General features: G+C 37.9%; 1 protein-coding gene across 1 annotated transcript in view; it reads right to left on the reverse strand.

Moving 5' to 3' along the window:
- Nucleotides 1–1,893: 1,893 nt before the first annotated feature.
- ptgfrnb (prostaglandin F2 receptor inhibitor b) overlaps nt 1,894–27,464 on the reverse strand; it is a 44,850-nt gene continuing 19,279 nt past the window's right edge. The window contains exons 4-9 of the mRNA XM_053615589.1: nt 24,439–24,804; nt 12,229–12,651; nt 6,456–6,863; nt 5,878–5,982; nt 2,240–2,545; nt 1,894–2,057 (exon numbers count right to left, since the gene is read on the reverse strand). Coding sequence (XP_053471564.1) covers nt 1,894–2,057; nt 2,240–2,545; nt 5,878–5,982; nt 6,456–6,863; nt 12,229–12,651; nt 24,439–24,804 — 1,772 coding nt within the window. The remainder of the gene's footprint in view (nt 2,058–2,239; nt 2,546–5,877; nt 5,983–6,455; nt 6,864–12,228; nt 12,652–24,438; nt 24,805–27,464) is intronic.

Consider the following 27,464-nt stretch of genomic DNA (forward strand, 5'->3'; position numbering starts at 1 on the left):
GGCATAAACGAGGCTAAACTTGAATTAAAGAATGAGGTTGGGAACAGGATCAAAACTATGAGACATGAAACTATGAACAAAGGCTTGGTATTCAAATTCAAACAAAACTGAAAACATTTTACCTCACAAACAGTCACAAATCATGCGACTGGTCCTTTGGTAACTTATAAATAAGATGATGTTTTTCTGTGGACTCAGAATCTCTACCCCCAATGAAACCTGGTTTGGATGAGACCAGAACATTGTATGCAACATAATGCGAGATGGTAGGTTTGAATTCTTTGAACTGTTGATCAGTCCTGCACATCAGCTTGGAGGAATTTGATCCCATTCCTCAGTACAGAACAGAACTCACATGAACTGCTTGCTTCAGGTCCTTCCACAACATTTCTATTGGATTAAGGTCAGGACTTTGACATGGCCATTCCTAAACATTAACTCTATTATTCTTAACCATCCTTTGGTAGAATGACTTGTGTGCTTAGGGCCATTGTCTCCCTGCATGACCCACTTTCTTTATTTCAAATCCATTGTGTTGGGGTACAGAGGCAAAATTATTTAAAAAATTGTGTCACTGTCCAAATACTTATGGACCTGTCTGTAAATCTCTTATACTACAGTGCTGTTGAATTCTTGCTTCTGATTGGTAAGAAGGTGTTGATTAATTTTATATAACAGCAGCTCTGACAATAGTGCCAGCTGCAAGGTTTATATTAATGTGTTCCTAATACGTTATTATTTATAACTTACACAGCAACGTGTATGGAGGCTATGAGGCACATAACAGAAACTTACTTGTTTTGTTGGCGTTGCACGACGGTGATAATACCAGGACACCCTGTCATATTTTATGCTTTATATATATATATATATATATATATATATATATATATATATATATATATATATATATATATATATATATATATATATATATATATAGTAGCAACTACTAAAATTTGTGTCTAACAATATAAAAAAGATTTACACTGAAAAACCTGTAGCCAGTGGAGTTTCTGTAGGCAGTTGTTTATTTAATATTTATTAAAACTTTGGTCAGTGTCAGCACTTTGAAGTAGAGGACTTTATACTTCACTTTACAGTTTCTCAGTTATGTGAAGCAGAGCATCACACCATCCTTTTGTTCATTATTTTCCTTTTACACTTTAAAAAGATGTCTCATCCAGTGGCTGATCTCTGTCTGTACTTATGTTTGTGTGTGAATTAATAGCTGTGGGGAATGAATAGGGGAATTAATTCATCACTACATTATGCTGCTAGAGAATCTGTGTACAGTAAACAGAAAAATTTCACTGAACTCAACAACATTCAGAGTAAAAAACTAATAACCAGAAGATACGCAATATAATTTTATAAAAACAAGACTAATAAATATTCCAACCAATTTGATATAAAAAGAAAAATAGCAACATTTAAAACCACACATCATATACATACATGCCCGTCAAGCATGTTCATTGATGAAAATCGTTTTCACAGGTTAGTTCTTGTTAGTACTCAGATACGTCCAGTGGCACTAAACTCTTAACACAGAAAGATATTTAGTATATTAAAAGTTGATACTGGCGCTCAGTATTGGTATTTCAGTAATCACTCCTAATATACCTTCTATTTAAATGTCTCATCTGTTTAAAATAATTCTAAATAAATCTAAAAAATCCAAAGTTAATATTGGTTTTACAGAAAATTACAATGAGAATCAAACAAATGCCATAGGTGCATTTTCTGCGTGGGTTCACTGGTTCCATGGTCACTTGTAAATATGCGCCACTTGTGAATAAAAGAGAAATGTAATCTCTCAAACATTACTTAGTCACATTATTGCTTTGGTGAAGAGACAGACAAGCCTCTGCTTCATGTAGATTGTGCATGTCAATCAGTCTGTGGGTTGAGGAGCTTGATGCGAGTGTGTGGAGTGCCTGATTTATTTCTGCAGCAGCACAGAGAAACGAGAAGGCCCAGAATGACAGAAAAGAGACCCACGGAGAGGGATGTACATGTCCCATAAAGCAAAGGTAATTTCATTGAATCCCACACTGAAAGAAAGAAGAATCAGATACAAATTTATGTTATTGTAAAATGAACATTTCATGATTAACTCTTGTACCAAATAAGATAGGATCTTGCAAATAGACTTTGTTAAAACCAAATATTTGTGTGGTAGTTCACAGATAAATGGAAGAAACCACACAAACCAAGGCATTAACATAAAACTCACATGCAAACTTGACATTAAGAAAGGCCCTCTTGGATCTGATCTCTGGTTCTTTTCTCCAATCTGCTGTTGTGGTTGATCGTATCCATGGTGTGGCAGTGCAGTAATACTCGCCAGCATCACTGTCTTGGGTGCCATGAATGGTGAGGACAAATCTTTGGGTTCCGAGACGTTCCAGACTGCAGTCACTGGTGTCATTACGAATGCTTTTCGTCACCACACCCCAACGATCTACACTGGCCAGCAGAACGAAGTTATCCGATCCCCGTAAATGACTCTGATACCATCTTATTTCATATGCGACATTGTCTAAATGAAGAGAAATGCATTACATTATTTTTAAAGAACTACAGAGTTATTTATATTTATATATTTATATGAAGACAAAGTATTTTTTTGTCATGCATGGGCACATACTTCTGTCATACTGTTGCCATCAGGGGCATCATAAATGTCACGATTTACCCTCAAGCCAGCGCTGCAGTATTGCAGCATGCTCGGAGACCCGAAGCGCGAGTTTGATGCACAAGCTCGATCCTTTTGATTACCATTTTGGATTTGTCTGCCTGTCTCGCTCTATAATAAACCTTGTTAACTGCACTTGCATCCGTCCTAACCTCCCTTACGTAAATAACGTGACATTAAACATTCAAACTGAGAGGGCATGTGGTACCCCAAAAATTCTGAATTCATAATTTGCAAACAGGCCAAACATTGCAAATACTACCATAATACCCCCCCCCCCACCCCCCTACTGACAGAGGTCCACCAGACTACTGTCTCTTATTTATGTCTAGCAGACTCCTTCGATATTACTATATATATTAGAGATGCACCGATACTAAATTTCTCAGCCGATACCGATAACCGATTATTCAGAATGATATTGGCCGATACCGATAACCGATACCGATAGTTCTGCCTTTTATACCTTCTTTTAAATTAATAACGATTAATTTAAAAGAATTCTGAAAGAAATGCAAATAAAAACTTTATTCTCTCTGTTTAAACAAATTGTTTCACAGTAACTGGTCTCATAAACAGAAAACACATTACTCTAATTAACATTAACACATGAACTAAATTCTGAAGATTAAAGTAAGATTTCTTAACTTATTGAATGCTATTAATTCATATTAACATTGAATTCTAAAAAACCTCCTGTTAGTCTCACATTCACTCACTACAAACAAAAGCATTTCTACTCCATCACTGAACATCAAACTGGTAATATATAATATCATATTTTTTATATATATATTAACATTAACTGGATACTCTACAATTCTGAGATACATTAACTGGATATACTCTACTACTCTACAAATATATTTTTCTGTGCAATATATACTTTTTTGTCAATTCATCTTAAACTTAAATCTTTCAACAGTGTACTGGTGCTTTAATTCAGTGCAAGGACGAGTGGGCAATGCGGGGGGGTGGGGGGGGGGGTGGATATACAGGATATAATCGGCCCTGATCATCGGATGTTTTTAAACTATATATATAAAAATAGCCTTTATCGGCCAATACATCGGTGCATCTCTAATATATATATATATATATTATATATATTATGTATGTGTATATGTATATACACATACCTAATATATATATATATATTATATATATTATGTATGTGTATATGTATATACACATACATACAGTATCTCACAAAAGTGAGTACACCCCTCACATTTTTGTAAATATTTGATTATATCTTTTCATGTGACAATACTGAAGAAATGACACTTTGCTACAATGTAAAGTAGTGAGTGTACAGCTTGTGGAACAGTGTACATTTGCTGTCCCCTCAAAATAACTCAACACACAACCATTAATGTCTAAACCGCTGGCAACAAAAGTGAATACACCCCTATAAGAAAATGTCCAAATTGGGCCCAATTCGCCATTTTCCCTCCCCGATGTCATGTGACTTGTTAGTGTTACAAGGTCTCAGGTGTGAATGGGGAGCAGGTGTGTTAAATTTGGTGTCATCGCCCGTTGCTCTACATAAAGATGGCCTAGGCTATAAGAAGATTGCCAAGACCCTGACACTGAGCTGCAGCACAGTGGCCAAGACCATACAGCGGTTTAACAGGACAGGCTCCACTCAGAACAGGCCTCGCCATGGTCGACCAAAGAAGTTGAGTGCACGTGCTCAGCGTCATCTCCAGAGGTTGTCTTTGGGAAATAGACGTATGAGTGCTGCCAGCATTGCTGCAGAGATTGAAGGGGTGGGGGGTCAGCCTGTCAGTGCTCAGACCATACGCCGCACACTGCATCAAATTGGTCCGCATGGATGTCATCCCAGAAGGAAGCCTCTTCTAAAGATGATGCACAAGAAAGTTCGCAAACAGTTTGCTGAAGACAAGCAGACTAACGACATGGATTACTGGAACCATGTCCTGTGGTCTGATGAGACCAAGATAAACTTATTTGGTTCAGATGGTGTCAAGCATGTGTGGCGGCAACCAGGTGAAGAGTACAAAGACAAGTGTGTCTTGCCTACAGTCAAGCATGGTGGTGGGAGTGTCATGGTCTGGGGCTGCATGAGTGCTGCCGGCACTGGGGAGCTACAGTTCACTGAGGGAACCATGAATGCCAACATGTACTGTGACATACTGAAGCAGAGCATGATCCCCTCCCTTCGGAGACTGGGCCGCAGGGCAGTATTCCAGCATGATAACGACACCAAACACACCTCCAAGATGACCACTGCCTTGCTAAAGAAGCTAAACCCTATTGAGCATCTGTGGGGCATCCTCAAATGGAAGGTGGAGGAGCACAAGGTCTCTAACATCCACCAGCTCCGTGATGTAAATGGTAAAGTTCACCCATTCACACAGACACTCACACACCAATGGTAGCAGAGCTGCCATGCAAGGCGCTAACTTGCGGGAGCAACTTGGGGTTCAGTGTCTTGCCCAAGGACACTTCGGCATGTGGAGTCACGCGGGCCGGGAATCGAACCGCCAACCCTATGATTAGTGGACAACCCTCTCTATCAACTGAGCCACAGCTGCCCCATCGTGTCATCATGTCATCATGGAGGACTGGAAGAGGACTCCAGTGGCAACCTGTGAAGCTCTGGTGAACTCCATGCCCAAGAGGGTTAAGGCAGTGCTGGAAAATAATGGTGGCCACACAAAATATTGACACTTTAGGCCCAATTTGGACATTTTCACTTAGGGATGTACTCACTTTTGTTGCCAGCTGTGTGTTGAGTTATTTTGAGGGGACAGCAAATTTACACTGTTATACAAGCTGTACACTCACTACTTTACATTGTAGCAAAGTGTCATTTCTTCAGTGTTGTCACATTAAAAGATATAATCAAATATTTACAAAAGACTGAGTAGACAATTAAGTACTGTGGTAGACAATTAAAATAACAATAACTTTGTCAATGTCCAAATATTTATGGACCTGACTGCAATAGATGTATTCCACATTAATATGCAATACAAATTCAAAACATATATGGGTGTCCTGTTTTCCAAAAAGACTTTATTCAAAATGCAGATTACACACTGCCATGTCTGTAGCTCTAGATTTCAACACTAATATGTAGTGTATCACTGAGGTAGCAGAAGTAATTTTTCAACAAATTTAGTTTCCGCTGAAACAAATATGCATACCTGTGTTGGAAGTTCCTGATACACCGATATTGCAATCTATCTTAACCGTTTCCCAGGGGTAAACACTGGTGGTGTCTGAAGATATCGAAAGATCAAATGATGGACCTGAAGAAAATAAGAATATAAAACTGAGATTAATGGCAAGCATCTTTAATACTTAACTCTAGTTTAACACCATACATCTATAATTTGTTTACTGAGCAACAAGCAACAGGTATAGATAATTCCCCCTCCCCCTTTTAACAAATATTTCTCATTGTAGAAGTCTTAAATTCCTGAGTTACACCTCACTCAGAGTGGAGAGTAGAGGAAATAAGCTGCATAGCAATTGGTGAATCAGCTTTGCAAAACCTTTTCACTGATCCTGAGTGATGGTTCCTAACTTTATAGCCTTTCCAGAACAACTTAAAGCCATCCATCCATTTATTCCCAGTATCCCCCAAAATTATAGTCTATTATAGTCTATTTGATGGAGAACAAGCAACACTGAAAGCTCATACATTCAGAAAAACTAAGCATCCCAATCTATTCAGTTTTTAAATATTCATGGGTTCATGTTTTATTTATTAAGCCCTTACTTGTGTGCTCGAAGTTAATCTGAATTTTATTTGACTCTCCTTTCGTTATCTCCACCCAGTTATTCCCATCTGGCCTGGTCCACGCTGCAACTTCACATGAGTAGAATCCTCTATCCATCATCTGCACACTCTGGATTCGGAATAAGAACTCCGTGTTGCCAGTCTTCACTAGACTCAGGCCATTTTGCCGACTAGACTCATGCCAGTCCTCTAACTTGAGAACCAGGTCAGGGCTGAGCGAAGCAAGTTTGCGAGTGGGTGCACCTACACCATACTGGACCAATATGATGACAGAGAGGGCCACACCCTCTGAGAGGTTCTTAAGTTTAGCCAGGCAGTTCATTTCAAAAGTGGAGCCACTGAAAGTTGCTTGTCGGTTGTGGCGAGCGATCACACCGATGACAGGGCCTGGAAGAAGGAGTGGGGGAAGCTGTGAGGAGGAAGGTGACTTACATAGGTGAGCAGTTGTATCACTATCCTTTTTAGGCATACTAAGCCATTTTATTTCTCTATTAACACACATTTTCCTTGGCTGCTAAAGAAAAGGAGTACAGTCAGGTACATATTTGGACAGCGACACAATGTTTGTAATTTTGCCTCTGTACACCACCACCACAATGGATTTGAAATTAAGCAATCTAGATGTGATTGAAGTGTGGCCTTTCAGCTTTAATTCAAGGGGTTTAACAAAAATATTGCAATAACCACTTAGGGATTACAACCATTTTTTCCCAAACCCCTCCATCTTCAATGGCTCAAAAGTAATCGGACAATTCACTGATAAGCAGTTTCATGGCCAGGTGTGGCCTGTTTCCTCAATATTTCATGAAAAATTAAGGACATAAAAGGTCTGAAGTTGATTCCAAGCATTGAATTTATGTTTGGTAGCTATTCATGGGAATTGTCTCTTAGGGTTTTGTTTGTTTGTCCTTGTTCTGTTTGTTGTCATTTATGTAAAATCTGAATAGAAAAAAATTATTTTATTTGTATGAACTATTACATACCTTCACCTTAATCAAAGCTGGTTGGAAAGGTTGTACATTTTCTGTATTATCAAAATTATTTAAATATTAAGAAGAATGCATTAATAAATATGAAATAATACAGAATTAAGTTTAAGTTTTATATGTTATCAATCAATATTACTATGATAATGGAACTTTCATGAAGTGAATTTTGGTAATTTAATACTTAATAACACTGATTAAGTAATTATAAAGTGTCCCTGAAAATAAATGTCTCACAAGGAACAATGTTTATATTCAGGGCTGGATTTATGCACAGACTAATCTGGGCTGTATTGTGTGATTCTGATTCTGTTAAGGTGGTGGCATTGTCTTTACTGCAGCAAAATTAGTTCATATTCATATAGACATTCATATAAACATATCACTCTTGAGATATATACAGTGCCCTCCACTATTATTGGCACCCTTGGTAAATATGAGTAAAAGAAAGCTGTGAAAAATTGTAACGTTTTGAAAACCTTTTGATCTTTTGTTAAAAAAATTTCACAAAAATATTCTGCTCTCATGGATATCAAACAATTGCAAACAAAACAGAGGTTTATCAAAAATACATATATATTTGTTAAATGTAGGTGTGCACCAATTATTGGCACCTGTCATATCACAGCAAACCAGTGACTACATTTTCCATCCAGTACTGCGGCCAACAAACATGGCCGCCATGGACCGCAATTCCCAGAATACTCATTCATTCTAATCATGCATACCTGCATCCAGTCTCACACACAATCACACCACACTTTAAAAGCACTTTCGAGGAATTCACTCTTTGCGACGTATTGAGTCTTATCACCATACCAAGCGTTTGTACCCTGTTCCTCGTTATGTTTCATGTTCATTAATCTTGCTTCTTGTTTCTTGTTCTCGATTCTTGCCTTGCCCAATTTATGCCTGTTTACCAATCGCCTGACCCATTGCCTGTTTCTTGACCTCACTATTGTCTCATGTTTTGGATTTGTCTGCCTGTCTCTCTCTAAATAAACTCTTATCTGGATTTGCATCCGTCCTATGCCCCATTACCCTCATAGCGTGACAGAATACTTTGCCGCAACATGGAAGCAGCAGGAGAGCAAGGAGAGTATCACACCAAAGTACATGGGGATGAGTGGCCACCCTTGATGCCAGTCCAGTTTCCCCAGTGAACTGACATAGACCTCCTGGACGAATTATGGATTGTGTGACTACCAGAGGCAGTTCATGTTCCACTGCCAAATGTACTTTTCAAGTCTGGCGAACCCCAAGCCGGACAAAGGGCAGTGGCTTGGGTTCCTTATGTCCCGGCTTTATGGCCCGGCCTACCAATGGGCACAGCATCTGGCCAGTACAGGGTCCAGTGCCCTCACCCAAGTAACTCAGTTTGCAGAACTATTTTTAAAGGAGTTTGGGAATCCAGGTCAGAATTGCAACCTGGATGAACTCTTGAGAGGAGTCAGTATAGCGGGCCAGCGTGATCTGCCTTTCCACACTTACTATGGGTGGATCGACAGGGCGGCCTCCACAGCTCAGCTTCAGCCCCCGGCCGACAGGGCAGTGGTGGAGGTGACACACAGTGGTGGAGGTTCACAGCCTTCTTTGCTCATATTTACCAAGGGTGCTAGTAATAGTGGAGGGCACTGTAGCTTTAACAAGAATTTTTTTTATTATTCTTTAATATGGATAATAGTTAGTTATCATTACTGTTATCATTATTAGTGCTTAATTAACTTATTTTTTCACTGTTTAAGAAGGCTTGATTCTGACTAATATTTATTAATGGGTCATTCCATCTCAAGTGGTCCAATACAGGTTGTGTGACTATTTTTCAATTATCCCAATTTTTTTTTTTTTTTACCTCTATGTATTGGCATTGCAAAATCACCTTTAAATAAATAAATAAATAAATAAATAAATACATAAATAAAGGGTTTAACTACAACGGCCATCTTTGTGTCATGGCACACAACAAATTTTGTTTATGGAAGCTTCAATATCTTGGCTCAGGATGGTCCTAGCTCCTTGGAACAAAAACTGATCTCTAGAGCACATTACAAGGTACATATATAAACATTTTTGTTTTGTCTTGGCACATTGTTGTTGTTTGACTTAGAACCTAAGTCAAAATGTAATGTAATATCTGGTGGGGGACCAGATATATACCTGATATTTTCTGATAAGTCCTCTATAGTAGTATTCTGATGTAAAAATTGAGTTTGAGACTCCACTGGTTACAGAGCTAGGGCTAGTAGAAATTTGGGGAAAAGCTTACTTTATTCATGCATTTTGAGAAATGAACAGATGTAATATCAGCATAACAAATGATAAAAAATGAACAGAATTTTACAGTAATTATGTTTATGATCGAGATACAATAGCGTATGCTTGTCAGTGAGGTCTAAAATTTTACTACATTTGATATTGGCAACAATGAAGCATGATTTATCACAGGGTTCTTCAAATTTGCAGAGTTTTGCTATAACCTACAAACTCACCTGTCTGTAATTTTCTAGTAATCATGAAGACCTTGGTTAGCTTGTTCAGGTGTGTTTGATTAGGATTGGAGCTAAACTTTGGAGGACAGTAGACCTTGAGGGCCAGATCTGAAGGACCCTGTTCTATCATGTTGCTACAGATGTACAGGTGGTATCCGTGAATAGATTTTATCCACATATGGAATTAGAGTGTTCAGTTGGGTGTTTCATAAATGAACAGTGTCATAAACAGAGTTGTGGTGTTCCTTCTCCTGTGATAAAACAGTAACAATAAAAGTACCTACAGCTCAGAAGAAATTTCAGGTTCGTATCTGGTCCCCCACCTGAAATTCAACCTATGTTGAATATCCAGTCCCCCACCTGATATTCAACCTGAAAGTGAGGAGAATTTCTAAAAATTGCACATTCTCGCCCCATAAAAAAATAGGTCTCAAACCTGAAATGTTCTGCATGCACACTATACTTGCCTACCTTACTTACCTACCCTTCCCACTATAAATTGACCCTAAAAGTGGAACTGTGAGCAATCCTGAGGAATATATTTGGACTTAAATTCTCAGTCTTAGGAACAAGAATGTAAAATGTTTATATATGTTCATGTACCTTGTAATGTGCTCTAGAGATCAGTTTTTGTTCCAAGAAGCTAGGACCATCCTGAGCAGAGATATTCAGGTTGTACACCAAAATTCGTTGTGTCCCATGACACAAAGAGGGCCATCGTGGTTAAACTAGGGATGAAACGGATACCAGTTTCACGATAAAATTCCCAGACGGTTAGTATTACCGTGTAACATTTAATTATCATTAAGACAATGCACAATTATCGTTATTTTGTAAAACTCCCGGTAAATGCTGTCCACCCACACTTACGCAGGTGCAGCATGCAACATTGTTTTTTGAGCATGAAAAAAAAAAGTTCCTAGCAAGTGCACGGCTTTGAGCCAAGACAAACTAACGAGTTCAAACAAGAAAAGTAACAAATAACAAATAAGTGCGACATTTAAGGGATAATGTACATTCATACCACTAATACCCGGCTTTTCAAATAATTATGAGGACATGAAATGATTTGAGATGAATGTTTTAAAATTTTGTCATTTTAGTGTAAACACCTGCACATTGTATTTGTTTACATATCATTGTATTATTTTGTATTATTATGTTGTATAGTTGTACATGCAGATTGCTTTACTTGTTTTTATATGCACAATTAGGGTTGTGTTCATTAAAACCTGCATTGGGGAAACTTTTACCTCTCATGGCTACATGGTGCCAACTTTAATGTTAATGTTATTTTGTTTATGCTGCTAAATTTATTTGTTGTTTGTTGATTTTCAAATATAAAAACTTTTAAAATTAATTCAGTTTGTGCATCAGTATTTTTTGGACATTTTCAGCACATTTCAACAATACAGTGATAATACTGATAACCATGATAGTTTTGGTCACGATAATCATGCTATGAAATTTTCATACTGGTACATCTCTTGGTTAAACCAGGTAAAATCATTTTAAAACAAACAAACAAACAAAAACACTGGTTTTGCAATGGCAATACACAGAGGTAATCACTCAATTTTTTTTGAAAAATTAAAAACAGTCAAGCAACCAAATTTACAATTATTGGACCACTTGAGATATACTGACCCTAATGCATTTTAAAAAATGCTTAGTGTTATAGGATGTTTCTTATCAATAATATCATTAGTTAATGGTTAAAAACCTATTAAATAGTAATTTAGTAATGGTTAAGACTGTTTTAAATAATGTACCCATAAGTGTAAGCACCCAAATCCACTGTAAAATATGGTGGTGGATCATTGGCACTTTGGGAATGTTTTGTGGTAGGTGCTCTTTGGAAGATTGATGGCACAAAGTAAAAGCATATTTTAGCCTGAACCCTGCTTGCTTCTGCCAGGAAGTTAGTAATTGGCAGCATATGAAACATTTAATATGACAAACTTGCACCCAACTCAACATAGAAATGTGTTTGGGAACACAAAATCAATAATTTGTAATGACTATCTCAGCCTCTGCGTTTGAACCCTATTGAAAACCTGTGATCTATACTGAAAAGTCAATATGTTCAAACCTAAGAATATAAAAGAGCTTGAAATGTTCTGCATGAAAGAGACATCCAAAATCCCTCGACTGTCCCCAGCCTTGATAAAGGAAGACACTTATTGCTGTTATTCTTCTCTCCAGGAAGGGCTTCACCACATATTTTTTAACCTGTTGATGAGTAGCATTTAAATGGAATTATGAAAATTCCCTCACCCTTGGAGGCCAAGCTGACTTTTAGTGCATGAGCATGATGTTCTGATGTATATTTCCAGATGCCATGGCGAGTAAGTGTCCATGTTGTGACACGGCAAACATATTCACCTACATCTGCATTTGTGGTGCGGAGCAGGCGGAGCTTGAAGGTAGCTGGTTCAATTCGGGTTACCAGGATGAGACCTGAGTCAATGCGGTCCCTATATTTATCACTGGGAATGACAGCCCCATTTTCATTCAGTGATGCAATAATATCACTGCCACCCTGGCCACCACCAGATGAGGCAGCTGAATAGAACCAACTGACGCTCAATCGTTCACCCCAGAAGTGGGAAATGTTGGACACTTGACACAAAAGTTCTGTGGGATCACCCAAGTACTGGGCTATGACTGGAGATGTAAGGGTCACAGTAAATGCTGGATCTGAAAGAAATAAGAGAGAAATATATCAGTGCAAAATAACAAGTGCTTCTGAAAAATTAAGTGGCTCATCAAGAAGCTTACTTTTTTATTTATACATGTGTGTTTAAAAACAGGTAGTAGCCAGCCAGAAGTAGTAGACAGATTTTATTTACTGAAAAAATACAGGTCATTATGCATGACAGATTGGTAAAATTAAACAGGTAAACTCCAGAAAACCATACTGTATGAAATAAGGAAAAAACAAACAAGGAATAACTGGTTGTGAATCTTGTCTTTTTTAGGTATAAGATAAGGGTGACATCCCTCAGCCAGTGTACAAGTGCAGGAGGGGACAGATGTTTTCACCAAAGAAGAATAAGCTGCCTAGCTAAAATGGTACAGAATGCAAGAACGTGATTTCCACCCCACAAAGGTACTCTTAGGAATAGCAGGGACTGATGTGTGATGTGGAGCACAAGCATTCAAAGACAGCTTGCAGAAGGAAGCTACGGAGAGACCAAAACATATGAGATATGGTGGCTGAGGCCTGATGAAACCAATCATATATGGGGTCCATTTATTTATGAATGATGAAAGACATCGTAATGGCCCTCACATCAAAACAGTATATTGTGTATGTTTGCTGGCCTAATAAAAAAAGAAAATAATTGGGAAAAACACGGCCACAATTTAGTTTATGCTGCTGAAGTTGTGTTTTGCAAATCTTTACATCCATTTTATTCCAACTACACTGGAATTGTACTGGACTAATGGCTTGAAAAATAATTTAGGGAGGGAGAAAAATAATTTAGAGAGGGACAGACTGAAATGAGCATAAAAAAATTGTGAAAAGTCTGAGTATTTGTGTCAATGTAATGTCAAGACATGTGAATCGATGGAGAACAGCTTTAAAAGGTTACTGCGCGATGAAATCATTTTAGGAGACATTAATGTGAAATAAAATGCTTTTGTATGTTCTAAAAGCTTCTAGTTCATGGCAGGCCTGTGCCTTGGTGATTTCCTCTCAGCTGAGGATGACAGTTTGGGTCTTCATCCAGACCATGGCAAAATGGCAACACTTGCCAATAACTTGTATTTACGTACAATTGTTTTAACTGATGATCTTTGAATTTGCAATTGTTTAGAAATGGCTCCAAGAGACATTCCTGATTTGTGTAAATCCACCATCCTTCTTTCAGATCTGCACTATCGCCTTGGACTTTCCCATAGTACTGTGTGTTGGTCAAGCCAATGAGTGCTGTCAAACAAACCCTTTTTATGTTGACACAGAGAAGCTGCCAGCTGTAGTCTGTCACGGTGCGGTAATTGAGGCGGAAGCAAGTGCAGGTAAAGACGTTTTATTAAAGGAGGCAGGCAGACAAATCCAAAACGTGAAACAGAGGCGTAGTCGAAAACAGGCAAAGGGGCGGGCTATCAGCAAACAGGCATATACTGGGATAGGCAGGAATCAAAATCGAGGTCAGTAGAAACGAGGTCAAAACACAAAACATGAAACGTGAACAGGGAAACGAGAGGCGGGAAACAACAGTGTGGTATCGTGGAAACTAATCTACGTTAAACTAAACTATCTCTATGACTAACTACTATATACTATAATAATGCTATAATAATATATAGCAAACATAATCAGCGTTAAGTGCTAACGGCTGAAACCAATGAAGACACACCCTCGAACAACAACCAATGACAAAACAGGGAGGAGAACAGAAACAAAACAAACGCACGTGTCCACAGTAAACAATGCCACAATTATCAACATTTGAAGAGCGTGCGCTCGCTGAGCACTCACACACTGGCTCGTGCACGCGCGTGCACTCCGGCTCTCCGGGCGTGCTGCAAGCTGCAGCGCTGTCTAAAGGGGAGATCGTGACATCGTCAATCATGATCTCTACCAGGAAATTAAGAGGCCTTGGTCTTGGCAAATTAAAGGACATTTGGAACTTTCAGCACCACTGAATTTATAATCTAAGTGTTCGTATGTATATTTTTGACCCTGTATGTATAATTTTGGTCCTGTGTTGATTACAGAAAACCCCAAATGAATTAAAACTTGTGAACCAAATTCTTGTTTTTTTTATTAAAGATGTATGTTGTACAAGCATACTGCCCCAGAAAAAGAAAAGTTCAAAGAAATTATTGAAAATTTAAACATTGTACATCTCTTACGTGAAAAAGGCATTATCACAAACATTTGAAATGAAAACTTACCATCCTCACAAACAGTAGAGGCAACTGTCTCCCATGTCTTTTCTTTTGCATTTAAATCTTTATACAAGAAATCCTGCAGGTCATTCACAACTTTCTCCAACCTACCAGTATGTCACGTGATTGCTGCTTTCTGCTGAGATGCAAGTGTCTCCCCCTCTCACCCACACACTGCACAGCTTGATATATTGTATTTCACATTAAAAAATATATACTTTAGATATAATTTTGACCGCATTAATTTTCTTTGCAACTCCTGGTAGGTGTTTTGGTTTTCTTTACTTTACCCCGGGCTTAAAGTAATAAGATGACTGTGAAAAGCAATAGGAAACTTTAATTATATGCACTTATGCTGAAATTACTACATTTTCATGTCAATCCATGTTCATTTTGACCACAAACAATGTGCAAAAATACAGCAAAAATAGACTCGGTGCGGAAACGATCGCTGTACCACACCGCTCCTGCAACGCGTTTGCCGTGTCGCATCCATGAGCAGTGTGAATGGATACATTTTAACCTTCTAACCTTTTAACATGGGCACTGAAAAAAATACGTAATGCATACGAGTCGTGTGAAACAGGCCCATTTTTCCCGCTTCCAACACATCACCTTCGAGAACTGACTGTTCACGTGCTGATTGGTGTAATTAAACATTCTTTAAAATTCCAGATGCTTATCAGATTTGATCAGAATTATCAGACTGTCAGAATTTTCCCATGATAATTGCTGCAATGATTCCTGCAAGATAACAGTCCTGCAAGATAGTGCTTATTTTTTTATGTAATTACCATGGTTAGATGTGGCCAAGATGAGTCTTTGAGCCATTGGTTCTGTTAGATTTACATGTAGAATACTTCTTGCTGATTGTGGAGGTAGGACCATGGTCAAGGGCAATTTGTGAGGACTCAAGGAGAAAAAGCATACTGTTAAAAATGAGCGTTCTAGTTAAAAAGAAAAACTCAAGCCAATAAAAGAAAAAAGTCCAAGTTACACTCTCCAAACCCTGTCTCCCATGTTTACATTCCCTTCATTATCCACCAGGGTGTCACAATGATGTTGGAATAACATCCCATAGTTGATGGTGCTTCATAGGTTCTCAATGGGATTCATATTCAGCGAAGATGCTGGCCACTCCAGCAAACGACACTTACTCATATACTCTTCTGTCTTCTAGGCAGCATGCGATGGAGTGTTACCATGCATGAATGAGTATCATCTTTTTGTCTTTATGCCATAGGTCAAAGTTTTTCCAGAAATTCAATAAGCATCTGTGTTTAACTTTACACCTTCAGAAACTGTAAGCATTGCCAGGGACCAGCTCACCACCAATTGTTCCAGCTCCAAACATTACACCACCACCTCCTTTCTGTCGTCTTGGTTTGAGAACGAGAGTCATAATTTCTGGCCCAGTCCTTGCTCCATCCACCAGGACCACAAAGAGTTGTTATGTACTTGTCATTGTACAATACAGTTTAGAAATCTACTTTCATGTACAGCATATCTGGGCCCATTAAACACAATTATCTTTGTGTCTGCCCTTCAATGGAAGTTAAATATCTGGCTTTACACATTTTCCAAGATTTTCCAACATCTGTCTGCTGTTGGCTAAAGTATTTCTGGTCAGTACTTTTGTAATAAGAGAGTGTTACCATTGTGAAACAGCTTTCAACTATATCCGACCTTTTGCTAATTGCTTTCTAATCTGCTACATACTTCTTCGTGTTACAACAATCTCTGCCAGTCATTTTAGCCATTTCAAGCATTGATATGCCATTCCCTAAGCTCTCTTCACAACTCTTCAGAACATGGGTTGTAAATGTGAACTATTGAGCAGTGTAGCAGTGATAAGTATAATTGGTATGGACTACACCTACCATATTTCTGGCCCCTGAAGTGGGTGCTGTGTGCTACCATGCCACCATCTTTCATCTTGGAATCTTTTGTTGTAACCTAAATGTTTATTCAGAAAACAAACCCTGGCCAAATTCAGCAAGTTACATTCCAGTAAATATATCCAACAGCATGTGAAAGGCAAATGAACACAACACCAATGGTATAGACAGGAATGATTTCGTCACCAAGTCTCATCCTTGTTACTAATTTATATACCTCAAACGCCTTTAAAATATACTTCAAACCAGAAGGAAGTTATTGAATAAAAACTAATTCAGACTTTTGACCTTGCTGTGAACAGTTTCAAAATCTAATCAGTTCACCTGCTGGTTACAGTGATATTTCCATATAAATCCTACAAACATTCCACCACTTGTTTTAGAGATAGATCACAAATGAGAATCTCGGACAGACAGATGGATGGTCGGATGCATGGACAACCCAAAAACATAATGCATCCACCAACTAGTGGCAATGCATGAAAAGAGATAGATGGTATAGAAAAAAGTGACATATGGAGCACATAAAACACTGTTAGCCAGACAAATAGAACAGACAAGATGGATGTTCTTCAGTTGACTTTAGCCAGTTGCTGGGAATAGGAATGTAGGACTCTGGGAACTAAACAAGGAGGGTGTAAATCAACCTCAATTACTCTGTCCAGACCTGACACTCATCATCAAACCACCAGGCCTACTACTGCAACACTGCCTATTCTCCCTCTTCTTTCTATTTTCTCTCTCTTCTGGTCTTTCTCTTTTTAGTGTTTGTTTTGTCCTGGCTGTGAAGCAGACATATTTCAATGTAAAATTAATCATTTGGAAATAAGACAACATTCACAAAGTAAGCACTGATTGATACTGAAATGCATGAAATAAGAGGTATTTTTAAACATTACCTATATCTTTACATATGCCTCAGATATACATAATTTGGTTCAAGAGGAAATAAAGGATATACAGGTTCCTGTTCTATAATTGTATAATAATTGGGTTTCAATGCTCAATGTCCTTTCCGCTTTCTTCCACCTTATGACAACAAAGACGTTGCACGGTAGGGTCTAGAGTGTATGATAATTGTATGATTATTGCATTGGCATCTGACCTCACTCACGCACTGTTTTTTAATTTATTTTTTAGATATTTACCTTTTGTCATTAAAATTCATCATGTATCATCTCATATACCGTTCAATAACACAAAAAATTATTTTACATTATTTTACATTTGTTCATTTAATACTATACCTAGAAAATTTCAAAGACTTAAACTCTACCTCTATGTATGACCATGCCCCACCCATTGCAGACACTGAGTAAACCAACTCTGTTTCCTTAGAATTAATTAACGTGTGGTGGCCATATTGTTTATAAACGTCAACATGTTTTTGATCATTATTTAAGGTCCACACTCTCCTGAGTAGTTTGGGATCAATATTGTGAAGATTGGCCAAAAATCCCAAGACTAGTTTGCATATTATTTGTGTATGTCTAAATGGTCCAAAAACAATTTTATATAGTTTCAGCAACAGAGTCAAGCTAAAGAAGCAATTTCTTTCTACACCTTATTTTCCAAGACATATGCTTATTTTTGTGTGCGTACACATGTATAGCACCACCCAGTGGCTAATTTGAGTGAGATTGCAGATTACTAGTGGATCACTACCTGAACCTATATTTCAAGTTTCATGATTTCAGTGTTAACCCTGTAAAATGCCTGCTGAAAGCTGATTGGCCATTGGCAGCCATGTTTCTTAATTAATTAGGTCATCATCAAAAATCCACTTACAGATTACCAAAATGGTGCACCATACCAAACTTCAGCTCAAACAGACTTATGGTTCCTTAGAAAGTTATCTGACCTTAGCTCTTAGCCCCATTTATGATCATGCTCCAAACTTTGATATGACCTCAGAATCTCCTCCTTAATATACCATTCAAATTCTGTGCAAATCCATACAAGCAGTCATAAGTTACTGTTTGAATAAATAAGGCTCAGCCTTGTTAATATTGATTGACAAGTGGGGGCCATATTGTTTACACATGTCAACATTGTTTTGATCATTATTGAGGTTCACACTCTGCTGAGTAGTTTCACTCAGTTCATAAAAGTAGGTTTTGCAGATCATGTAAATTAGCAAAAAAAATCCAATATGCCGCAAATTATTGAGTGGGGTCTAGCTAAATGCAGTAGAAGCTATGGAATAATATGAAAAACAAACACTTGCGCTATAGCGCCACCATCAGGTTGATGCTGGTCCCTTAATGAGTGGCGGTGGGAGTTCTGCACCAAGTTTGATGTTTCTATAACTAACAGATTGGGCTGTCCATCGCGTTTCAGCAAAGAATCCGAATCATAAATATATCTGCAAGGGTGATCTGCGGGCTTCAAGCAGTCTTAGCAAACATCACCCCAAGTGGCCTTGTCCTTTGTTTCCGGGGGTTTCTCCCTTCAGTCTCTGCTGAATTAGACTGAAGTCTGGTGACTGACTGGGCCAGTCTAAAACATTACATTTCACCCCTGATAAAGTCCTTTGTTGAATTGGTAGCATATTTTGAATCATTGTCTTGCTGCATGATAAAGATCCCCCTCGTTCATTTCTCTAAATTGGCAGACAAAATGTTCCTGTAAACTTCTGAATTCATACTGTTGCTACCATCATGAGTTACATCATCAGTAAAGATTAGTGATCCTGTTCTAGAAGCATGCAAGCCATGACACTACCTCTACTACGTTTTATAGACAAACTTGTATATTTTGGATCAAGAGGAGATCATTTCTTTCTCTACACTTTGGCCTTTCCATCACTTGAGAGGTTAATCATGGTTACAGAACATTTGTGACTCATCTCTATATTTCTTGGTGAATTCCAATTTGTCCTTCTGATTCTTACTGCTGATGAGTGGTTTGCATCTTGTGGTACGGCCTCTTTATTACTGCTCCTTAAGTCTTCTTCAAAAGGTGGATTGTGGTGCCTTCACCCCTGCACTGTGATTGTTGGTGATGTCATTGACTGTTGTTTTGGGGGTTTTCTTCACAGCTTTCACAATGTTTCTTTCATCAACTGTTATTTTCCAATGGTTGTGCAATGTCTTTGATTGATTCTCCTGCTTCTCTCTCTCTCTCTCTCTCTCTCTCTCTCTCTCTCTCTCTCTCTCTCTCACACACACACACACACACACACACACACACACACACACACACACAAAAAAAAAAAAAAAAATAGGGTGCCTAAGACTTTTGCACAGTATTGTATATATTTATATATTCCAAATATAAAAAAAATATATAAGGTTAAGAAACATACTTAAGCACTTACACTGGATTATCTTAATACTTTTTTTCCAACAGATTTATAAGTCTCTACAGTGGGTGATGGAGGGAAGGGGATTGCACTATAATGATGTTCATAAAAGGTCAACAAAGTCATCATTACCATACCTCCATATTTAGAAAAGAATCATGTTATTTTATTCATTTTCATTGGAACTGTTATGAAGGTATTATATGGCAACCTTATTAACATGGCAAGATTAACTAAAGATAGATTGTGCAATTGAATGATTAAATAACACATTTGTGCCATCACCATGCCCACTGATCCAAACAAAAATGCAGGAGCTTGTCAGAGTTGTCAATTTAAGTATACAGTTCAGAAAAATTATAGATTTTTTTTTGTGTGCATTTTTGTGCAATTTGTGGCTACACCACTGCCAACACCCAATGACTTTCTGAACTGTTCTAGACACAGGTCTTAACTTGTAATAAACACATTAGATGTTGATATTAACCAGTGATTCAGCAGTGTAAGATGCAAGCTACCGGTTTCGAGAGAATTGTAAATAGTGAGAAAACGATGACTACGTTTACACGGACAGCAGTAATCTAATTATTGACCTTACTCTGAGTAAAATAATAATGTGATTAAGGTGTTTACATGAGTCGCTTTTAGAATACTCCTGTCATGTTCCCGTTTTACATGTTTTAGAACATAATTAGATTAACAGCCCGCGTCATTACGTCACCGCGCCACGCCGTCCGACGTCCCTCCAGAATTTCACGTATCAACATACAGTTCGTCTACATTATGGTACCGTATACAGTTTTGCGTGTTTTTATTTAATTTTTTTACGAACGCTTTAAGTGCAGTTAATTATTTGTCATGCTATACGTGCTAATAGACGACTGCTTGAAGCCGTGGGCTGCGTCTCAAACCGCGTACTTACCGTCTATATAGTAGCCGGAATACATGTATTTTTCCCCGCTACAGGCCTATAGTAGGCAAGTACGCGGTTTGGGACGCAGCCGAACTCTCTTGTTTGCCATAAAATGTTGAGAACTGCCGTGTGTGATCGTGTCCTGTCGCAAAATGCAGAGAAAACTCGTTCATAATGTGATTAAGGTTTTTACATGTCTGTAATACACGTCCATAATGCGACTAAAACAGGAGTACTCCACACGTCTTAATTCGATTAGAGCTTAATTCAAGTATGACCTTAATTAGATTAAGGTAAGTAAAAATTGCAGTTTATATGGTAGTTTCTTAATCAAAGTATGGTCTTAATCGGGTTAAGAGTGGATTATTGTTGTCCATGTAAACGCACTGATTGTCTTGCTGCATAATCCAGTTGTACTTGAGTTTCACCTTACGGACTGAAGACCGGACATTCTCCTTTAGGATTTTCTGGTAGAGAGCAGAATTCATGTTTCCCTCAATTATTGCAAGTTGCCCAGGCCCTGAAGCAGCAAAGCATCCCCACACCATTACGCCCTAACCCTGGCCCTAACCCATTTGCGTGCGGTCCTTTGTTACAGTGAATGTGCAAAAGTCTGGCTCTGGTTACAGTATATTATATAATCTGTCCAATTGTTTTTTAATTACTTTGGCATATACAAAGCTTTGAGGTATTATATGAAATATGTTGGGTGTATAATGTGTATTCTTCAAAGATTTAGTTGTAACCACTCTTCATTTTTTGCTTAAACAGGAGAGAGGAGTATTGGAGTATATGTTTCAGCCAGATAGCTGGCATACGCTGGATCTCTGGAAAAATTCCTCAGTACGTTATGGGTGGCTACAGGGCTTGTGGAACATGTTGCAGCATCCACAATCCATTCACTTTTTCTGCAGGAATGGTAACTATTGAGTCCTTACTTAAAGGATCTTGACCTTTTTCATTCTCACAGAAAAAAGAACAGCTTCTATTCTCATATGAAGTATTCAAAGGTGGTTTTTCCAAGCACAATAAGACTAAAGCTGCTTTTGTATTACGTGCTTTTTTTATGTGACTTCTGTTTAATTCTGTTTTAATTCTGTTTGTTTCAGTTACTGAAGAAGTAATGACTCATGTTGCTGCCTCGTTAGTCTCACATGAACAGGCTGTTATCGTCCCAGCCTTAAGGTTGTTAGCCACAATTCCCACCCAGTGTACAGAACCACTGAGGAGAATGTTTTGGAAACATTGTGGATTATTGTTGTCCACGCAAACACAGCTATTGAGAAGTAGATCATGCAGGCCTTTTCAGTAGAATGAAACAAGGCAGCTGGCCGTACTGCAGTCTGTAAAGTATTAAAAATTTTTTTCAGCTTAGAACATTTATGAGAACTGATAAAAAGGAACTGTTTCAGGTTGGTTTGAGTTGTTTTCTTTGTTTTTTTTTTTATATATATATACTTTAGGTGAGTCAGTCTGAGAAGGCCTAATCCAGTCCCATTTATACTGAGTATAGATGAGTATGGATACTAAGGTATCCATCATACAAATATCAAGATGCAACATATAATAATATATGTAAATTACTTCATATGGCCAAAACTTTGTGGACATCACACCCATATGTGGGCTTTCCACAAACTTTTGCCACAAAGTTGGAAGCACACATTTGTACAGGATACATTTGTGCTATGCTTTAGCATTACAGGGACCTAACCCAAGCATGAAAATGCCCCTGTGCACAAAGTGAGGTTCATGAACACATGGTTTGCCAAGGGTGGAGTGGCAGAATTCGAGTGGCCTGCACAGAGCCCTGACTACAACCCTACTGAACAACTTCAGGATGAACTAGAACGCAGACTGCACCATAGGCCTTCTCATCAGACATCAGTGCCTGACCTCAATAATGCTCTTGGGGAACAATGGACAAATCCCCACCGCCACAAAAAATCTATTGGAAAGCCTTCCCAGAAGAGTTGAGGTTATTATAATAGCAAACGGGGACTAAATGAAATTACTCAGACATGGCATCCTCAATTTGTTTTGTTTTATGTACGAGACTTTATTTCATTCGCTAGTCCTGCTTGCATTCTCCCTGACAGACAAACAAACAAACCAATAACAGGCAAGTGTTGGGTTCCTACGATTTGATATTTGATTCCTTCCTCTGGAAGGAACCTGGGACTACAGTTCCCAGCAGCCACTGCTTCACATGACCACCTGCACCTGATTCACATTCATGTTAACGAGCACCTGTGTGTATATATATATAGTCACAGTGTTCCCTGCACTCTTTGTCTTACATTGATTGTCTTTCTTTGCTGTTGTTTCTGTTTCTATGATTATGGTCTTTGTTTTATCTTTATTCTTAGTCTTAGTGTTTTTGCCACACGTTCTATAAATCCTGTTTTGTGTTCTGTTTCAATTTATATTAATCTACACTTGCATCGCTCTCCGACTCCAAACTGTGACAGTAAGGCTTGCTGGAAAAATGTTTAGCGAAACAGACAGTTACTACAGTGACAAAAAGGCTATTGCGGAATGTGAACGTCTTCAATTTCTGTTAAATATTTTATATCTAACTTTGTGAACAAACGTTTTGTTGTTATTAGTTGCCTGAGGAGTAAAATGCAAAATGAAGCATGTTGGGTTGAAACAAACTACTCTGATGTTCATTAAAAGGTGTGTTGTGCCCTGTTACTGTATTATAATCAAACCCAGGTTCCATATAGTGCTAAAAGCAACATACATAGTTAATCTGTGTTTTTTATAGACAAATGAGATATGTACCTCTTCTCTCAGACAAAAAGATGATGACAGACCTGTATCCCAAGATCTGAGTTTCCAGGAAACAAACAGGTATACATGTAGCAATGGTTTAAGCACCAGCTAGCAATGGTTTAAAATATGCAGTCTCTTTAAATAATTTGAGTAATGTAATTTTAATATGTAACATGCTATTATTTTCCATAGTAGTGGAATGTAACTGAGTCAAGCCTAGTACTGTATAAGGAAGCAAACAAAGACATTGTGGGTCCTTTACTATTTAATAAAACTCATTTAAAGAATATTTGCTTGATGTATATTCTACTTGCAGTATTTGTTGCGGCACATGTTATCACGTTTAAATATCATTAATAGCTTAAATATTATTAAATATCATTAAAAGCGTCAAAATTTGGCCCACCAGTTTTGGAGTAGTTGTGCCACCCCTGTATTACATCCTATTAGAAAAAAACGGAAAGAATTATCTAAATGATACCAAAACAGCACTTGAGGACAAATGCATAGGATGATCAATAAAGATAACGATCAAGTTCCAGGGCAGATCCAGGACATTAAGGAGAAAAAATCTGTATGGTTTCTTAAAGGGCATCTCAGGCTTATTATGAACTGTACATGTGATGTTTTGGACTGTCTGGGCTTGAGGGTAACTTCTGAAAAGACACGAGATATGTTTCTGATTAACTCACCTTTTGGGGTGATCACCACTTGTACAGGGGCTGATGTCTTCTCTGCAGCCTGGTACCATTTTCCCCAGCTCTGTTGTATCCATGCCCTCACTCTGCATGAGTAAAGGCCCATATCAGATAGCTCAACGCTGTGGATCTCCAGTCTGAATTCACCCTCTCCAACCCGGTTAATGCTAAACATATCTGAAGTTTTTGCCACCACTCCATCTCGACTAAGGTGGGTAAGAACCTGTGTGTCATTTAGCAGCCACGTCACCTCAAGACCTAAGGCAGCAAGGTCATCTGCAGAAACCAAGCAAGTGAGATTCAGATTGTCTCCCGTGTTAAGGATGGTACTATCCAGGACCTGTACAGTAAGGGATTCATCTGTAATCAAAGAATAAAGAAAGAACTGCGTTAATATGACCGTAATAGGTGTGACAAAAACAATCCATTCACAATAAATCCACACACATCACTTTGCTGCACTCATATAATTTTGCAGCATTATGCTGTTACGCGTACAACCTTACAAACATCCGTTATTTCGCCTAAGCTTTTAATTTATGTTGTAAAAGTAGTCAATAAAGTAGTATAATATGATCATTAATTTATGGAGGTATATTTCTTGCATAACTTACAAATAAATAACAAGTTCCACAAAATAAATAAAAGATCCACAAACAAACTGCAAGTAATTCACAAATATAAAATATGATCCACAAATAAAATAAAATAAAATGCGCAAATAATTCAGTATTTGAATTTCAGAGTATTTGAATAACAAATATTTTTGAACCGCACAACCTCATTTGTAGAATGGTAAGTGCTTAATCCAGGTCAGGGTCATGGCGCAGCCAGAGACAATCATATATATTTGCTGTGATTGGTTGGAGTAACATGGGCATTAGTGTAATGTTGTGTCGCTATCTAAATGGTTAAATTCGTGGATTGAACTGCACTAGACAATGTGAAAAATGTTTCAGAAACCCATGAATAAATGGCAGCCTTTCCACAAATGCCACATGATTATGCAAATGTCCATGGAGCGATCTACAAACAAATGCAGCTGATTCCACAAATAAACATCAAGGCAAGTCAGGTTGTGCATTTCACAAATATTTGTGAACCAAATACTTATTTGTGAATTACAAAAATATTTGTGTTTATTGTTTATTCTCTCATTTATATTTGAGAATCGGGTAAGGTTTATTTGTGGATCTTTTTGTGATTAAAATTTTTTTTTTAAATTAATTTGTAACAAATATACCCCGTATTTTTTACATAGAAAATGTTTGTGAAGGGTCAGGGATGAGATCAAAGAACACTGCTGACAAACTAAATGTCTGCATTTTTTTTTTTTTTTTTTTTTTGCGTAAATCTGCCTTTTTCTATTTAAATTTTCATTCTAGCTTCCTTTTCAGTTTTTATTTAATATTCCCCACTGTGGGTTAGAGTTTGCTCTACTCTTTTTTCACTATTCACTGCATTCTTTACTATTTAATAAATAATTGAATTAAAATATAACCAAACTTCTCCAAATCTCTAGTAATGTGTGACCATAAAAGAAAAAAAAAAGACACTGCTGATATCAAGTATTGAGTACATCTCATTATATTGCTTTACTCAAGATTGCATGGGTGGTCATTAACAGCTGTGCACTCTCTCTGCGGTTGTTTAATTACATCCCTAGTTGTAATTAAATCTTGTGTGGTAAGCCTACATAGCAACCCAGGAAGAGTATCCCTGGTAACGAAAGCTGAACAGCTGGGTTTGTGAGAAATCTCCCAGACACTTAATAGTGCAAAATGTGTAAAAGAGAAAGAAAGACAGATCTTGAGAGAGATCGTGAGAGCGATGCTGGCTGCCTGGGGCTTAAAGGAGGAGCAACAAGTCTGCCTCACTACAGACAATGCAGCAAATATAGTGAAGGCTGTTGCTATTAATAAATGGACCAGAGTCCAGTGCATTGTTTTGGGCACAGGCTGCAGATACTGTAGCAATTGGTGAGTAGTCTGCTATTACTTAAGAATACAACATTTATCCAAAAAACATTCACATACCATAATTATGTCATTGCAATACCTTATATACTTGTCTAATAATATGTAGACCAGGGTTTTTCAACTCCACCTACCTAAACATTGTTGCAGACCAAGTAAACCCCTTCATGGCAACGATTTTCCCTAATGCCAATGGCCTCTTCCAGCAGGATAATGTGCCATTAATATGGCATTATGTGCATCTGTATAGTGCTTAAAAGCTCAAAACATCTTCAGAGAGAGATGATTGGCAAACCATGTATCATCATTGTATCGTTATTTTTTATCATTCCCAAATTCAAAAATTTGTCCATGAAAATATCCTTTCTGGACACCTAGGTGTAATGAAAATGTTTCAGCACATCACAAAACATTACTACTGACTGGGAGTAAAATCCACTATATCTAGTTTCTGCCACTCGTGTGATGTCTGCCAGTGCACAACCAAACCAAATCAGAAAGCTACAATAGCTTCTCTTAATCCAATTCCCATAGAAAGACAGCCGTTTGAAAGGCTAGAAGTTAACTGTGTACGACCCCTTCCCATGTCAAAACGTGAAGACCAGTATGTATTAACAATAATGTGTACTGCAACCCGTTACCCTGAAATAAAGCACACTCTAATGTTAATGTTCATGAGTCCACCATCATCAGAACACTGAACAACAATGGTGTGCATGGCATGATTACAAGGAGTAAATCACTGCTCTCCAAACATGAACATTGCTGCCTGTCTGCATTTGCTAAAGATCATGTGGACAAGCCAGAAGGCTGTTGGAAAACGGTTTTGTGGATGAATGAGACCAAAATAGATTTTTTTTTGGTATGAATGAGAAGCGTTATGTTTGGAGAAAGGAAAACACTGCATTCTAGCATAAGAATCCCATCTGTGAAACATGCTGGTGGTAGTATCATGGTTTGTTTTTGCTGCATCTGGGCCAAGATGGCTTGCCATCATTGATGGAACAATGAATTCTGAATTATACCAGCGAATTCTAAAGGAAA

Source organism: Ictalurus furcatus, chromosome 26, assembly GCF_023375685.1.
Source record: "Ictalurus furcatus strain D&B chromosome 26, Billie_1.0, whole genome shotgun sequence".
NCBI lineage: Eukaryota > Metazoa > Chordata > Actinopteri > Siluriformes > Ictaluridae > Ictalurus > Ictalurus furcatus.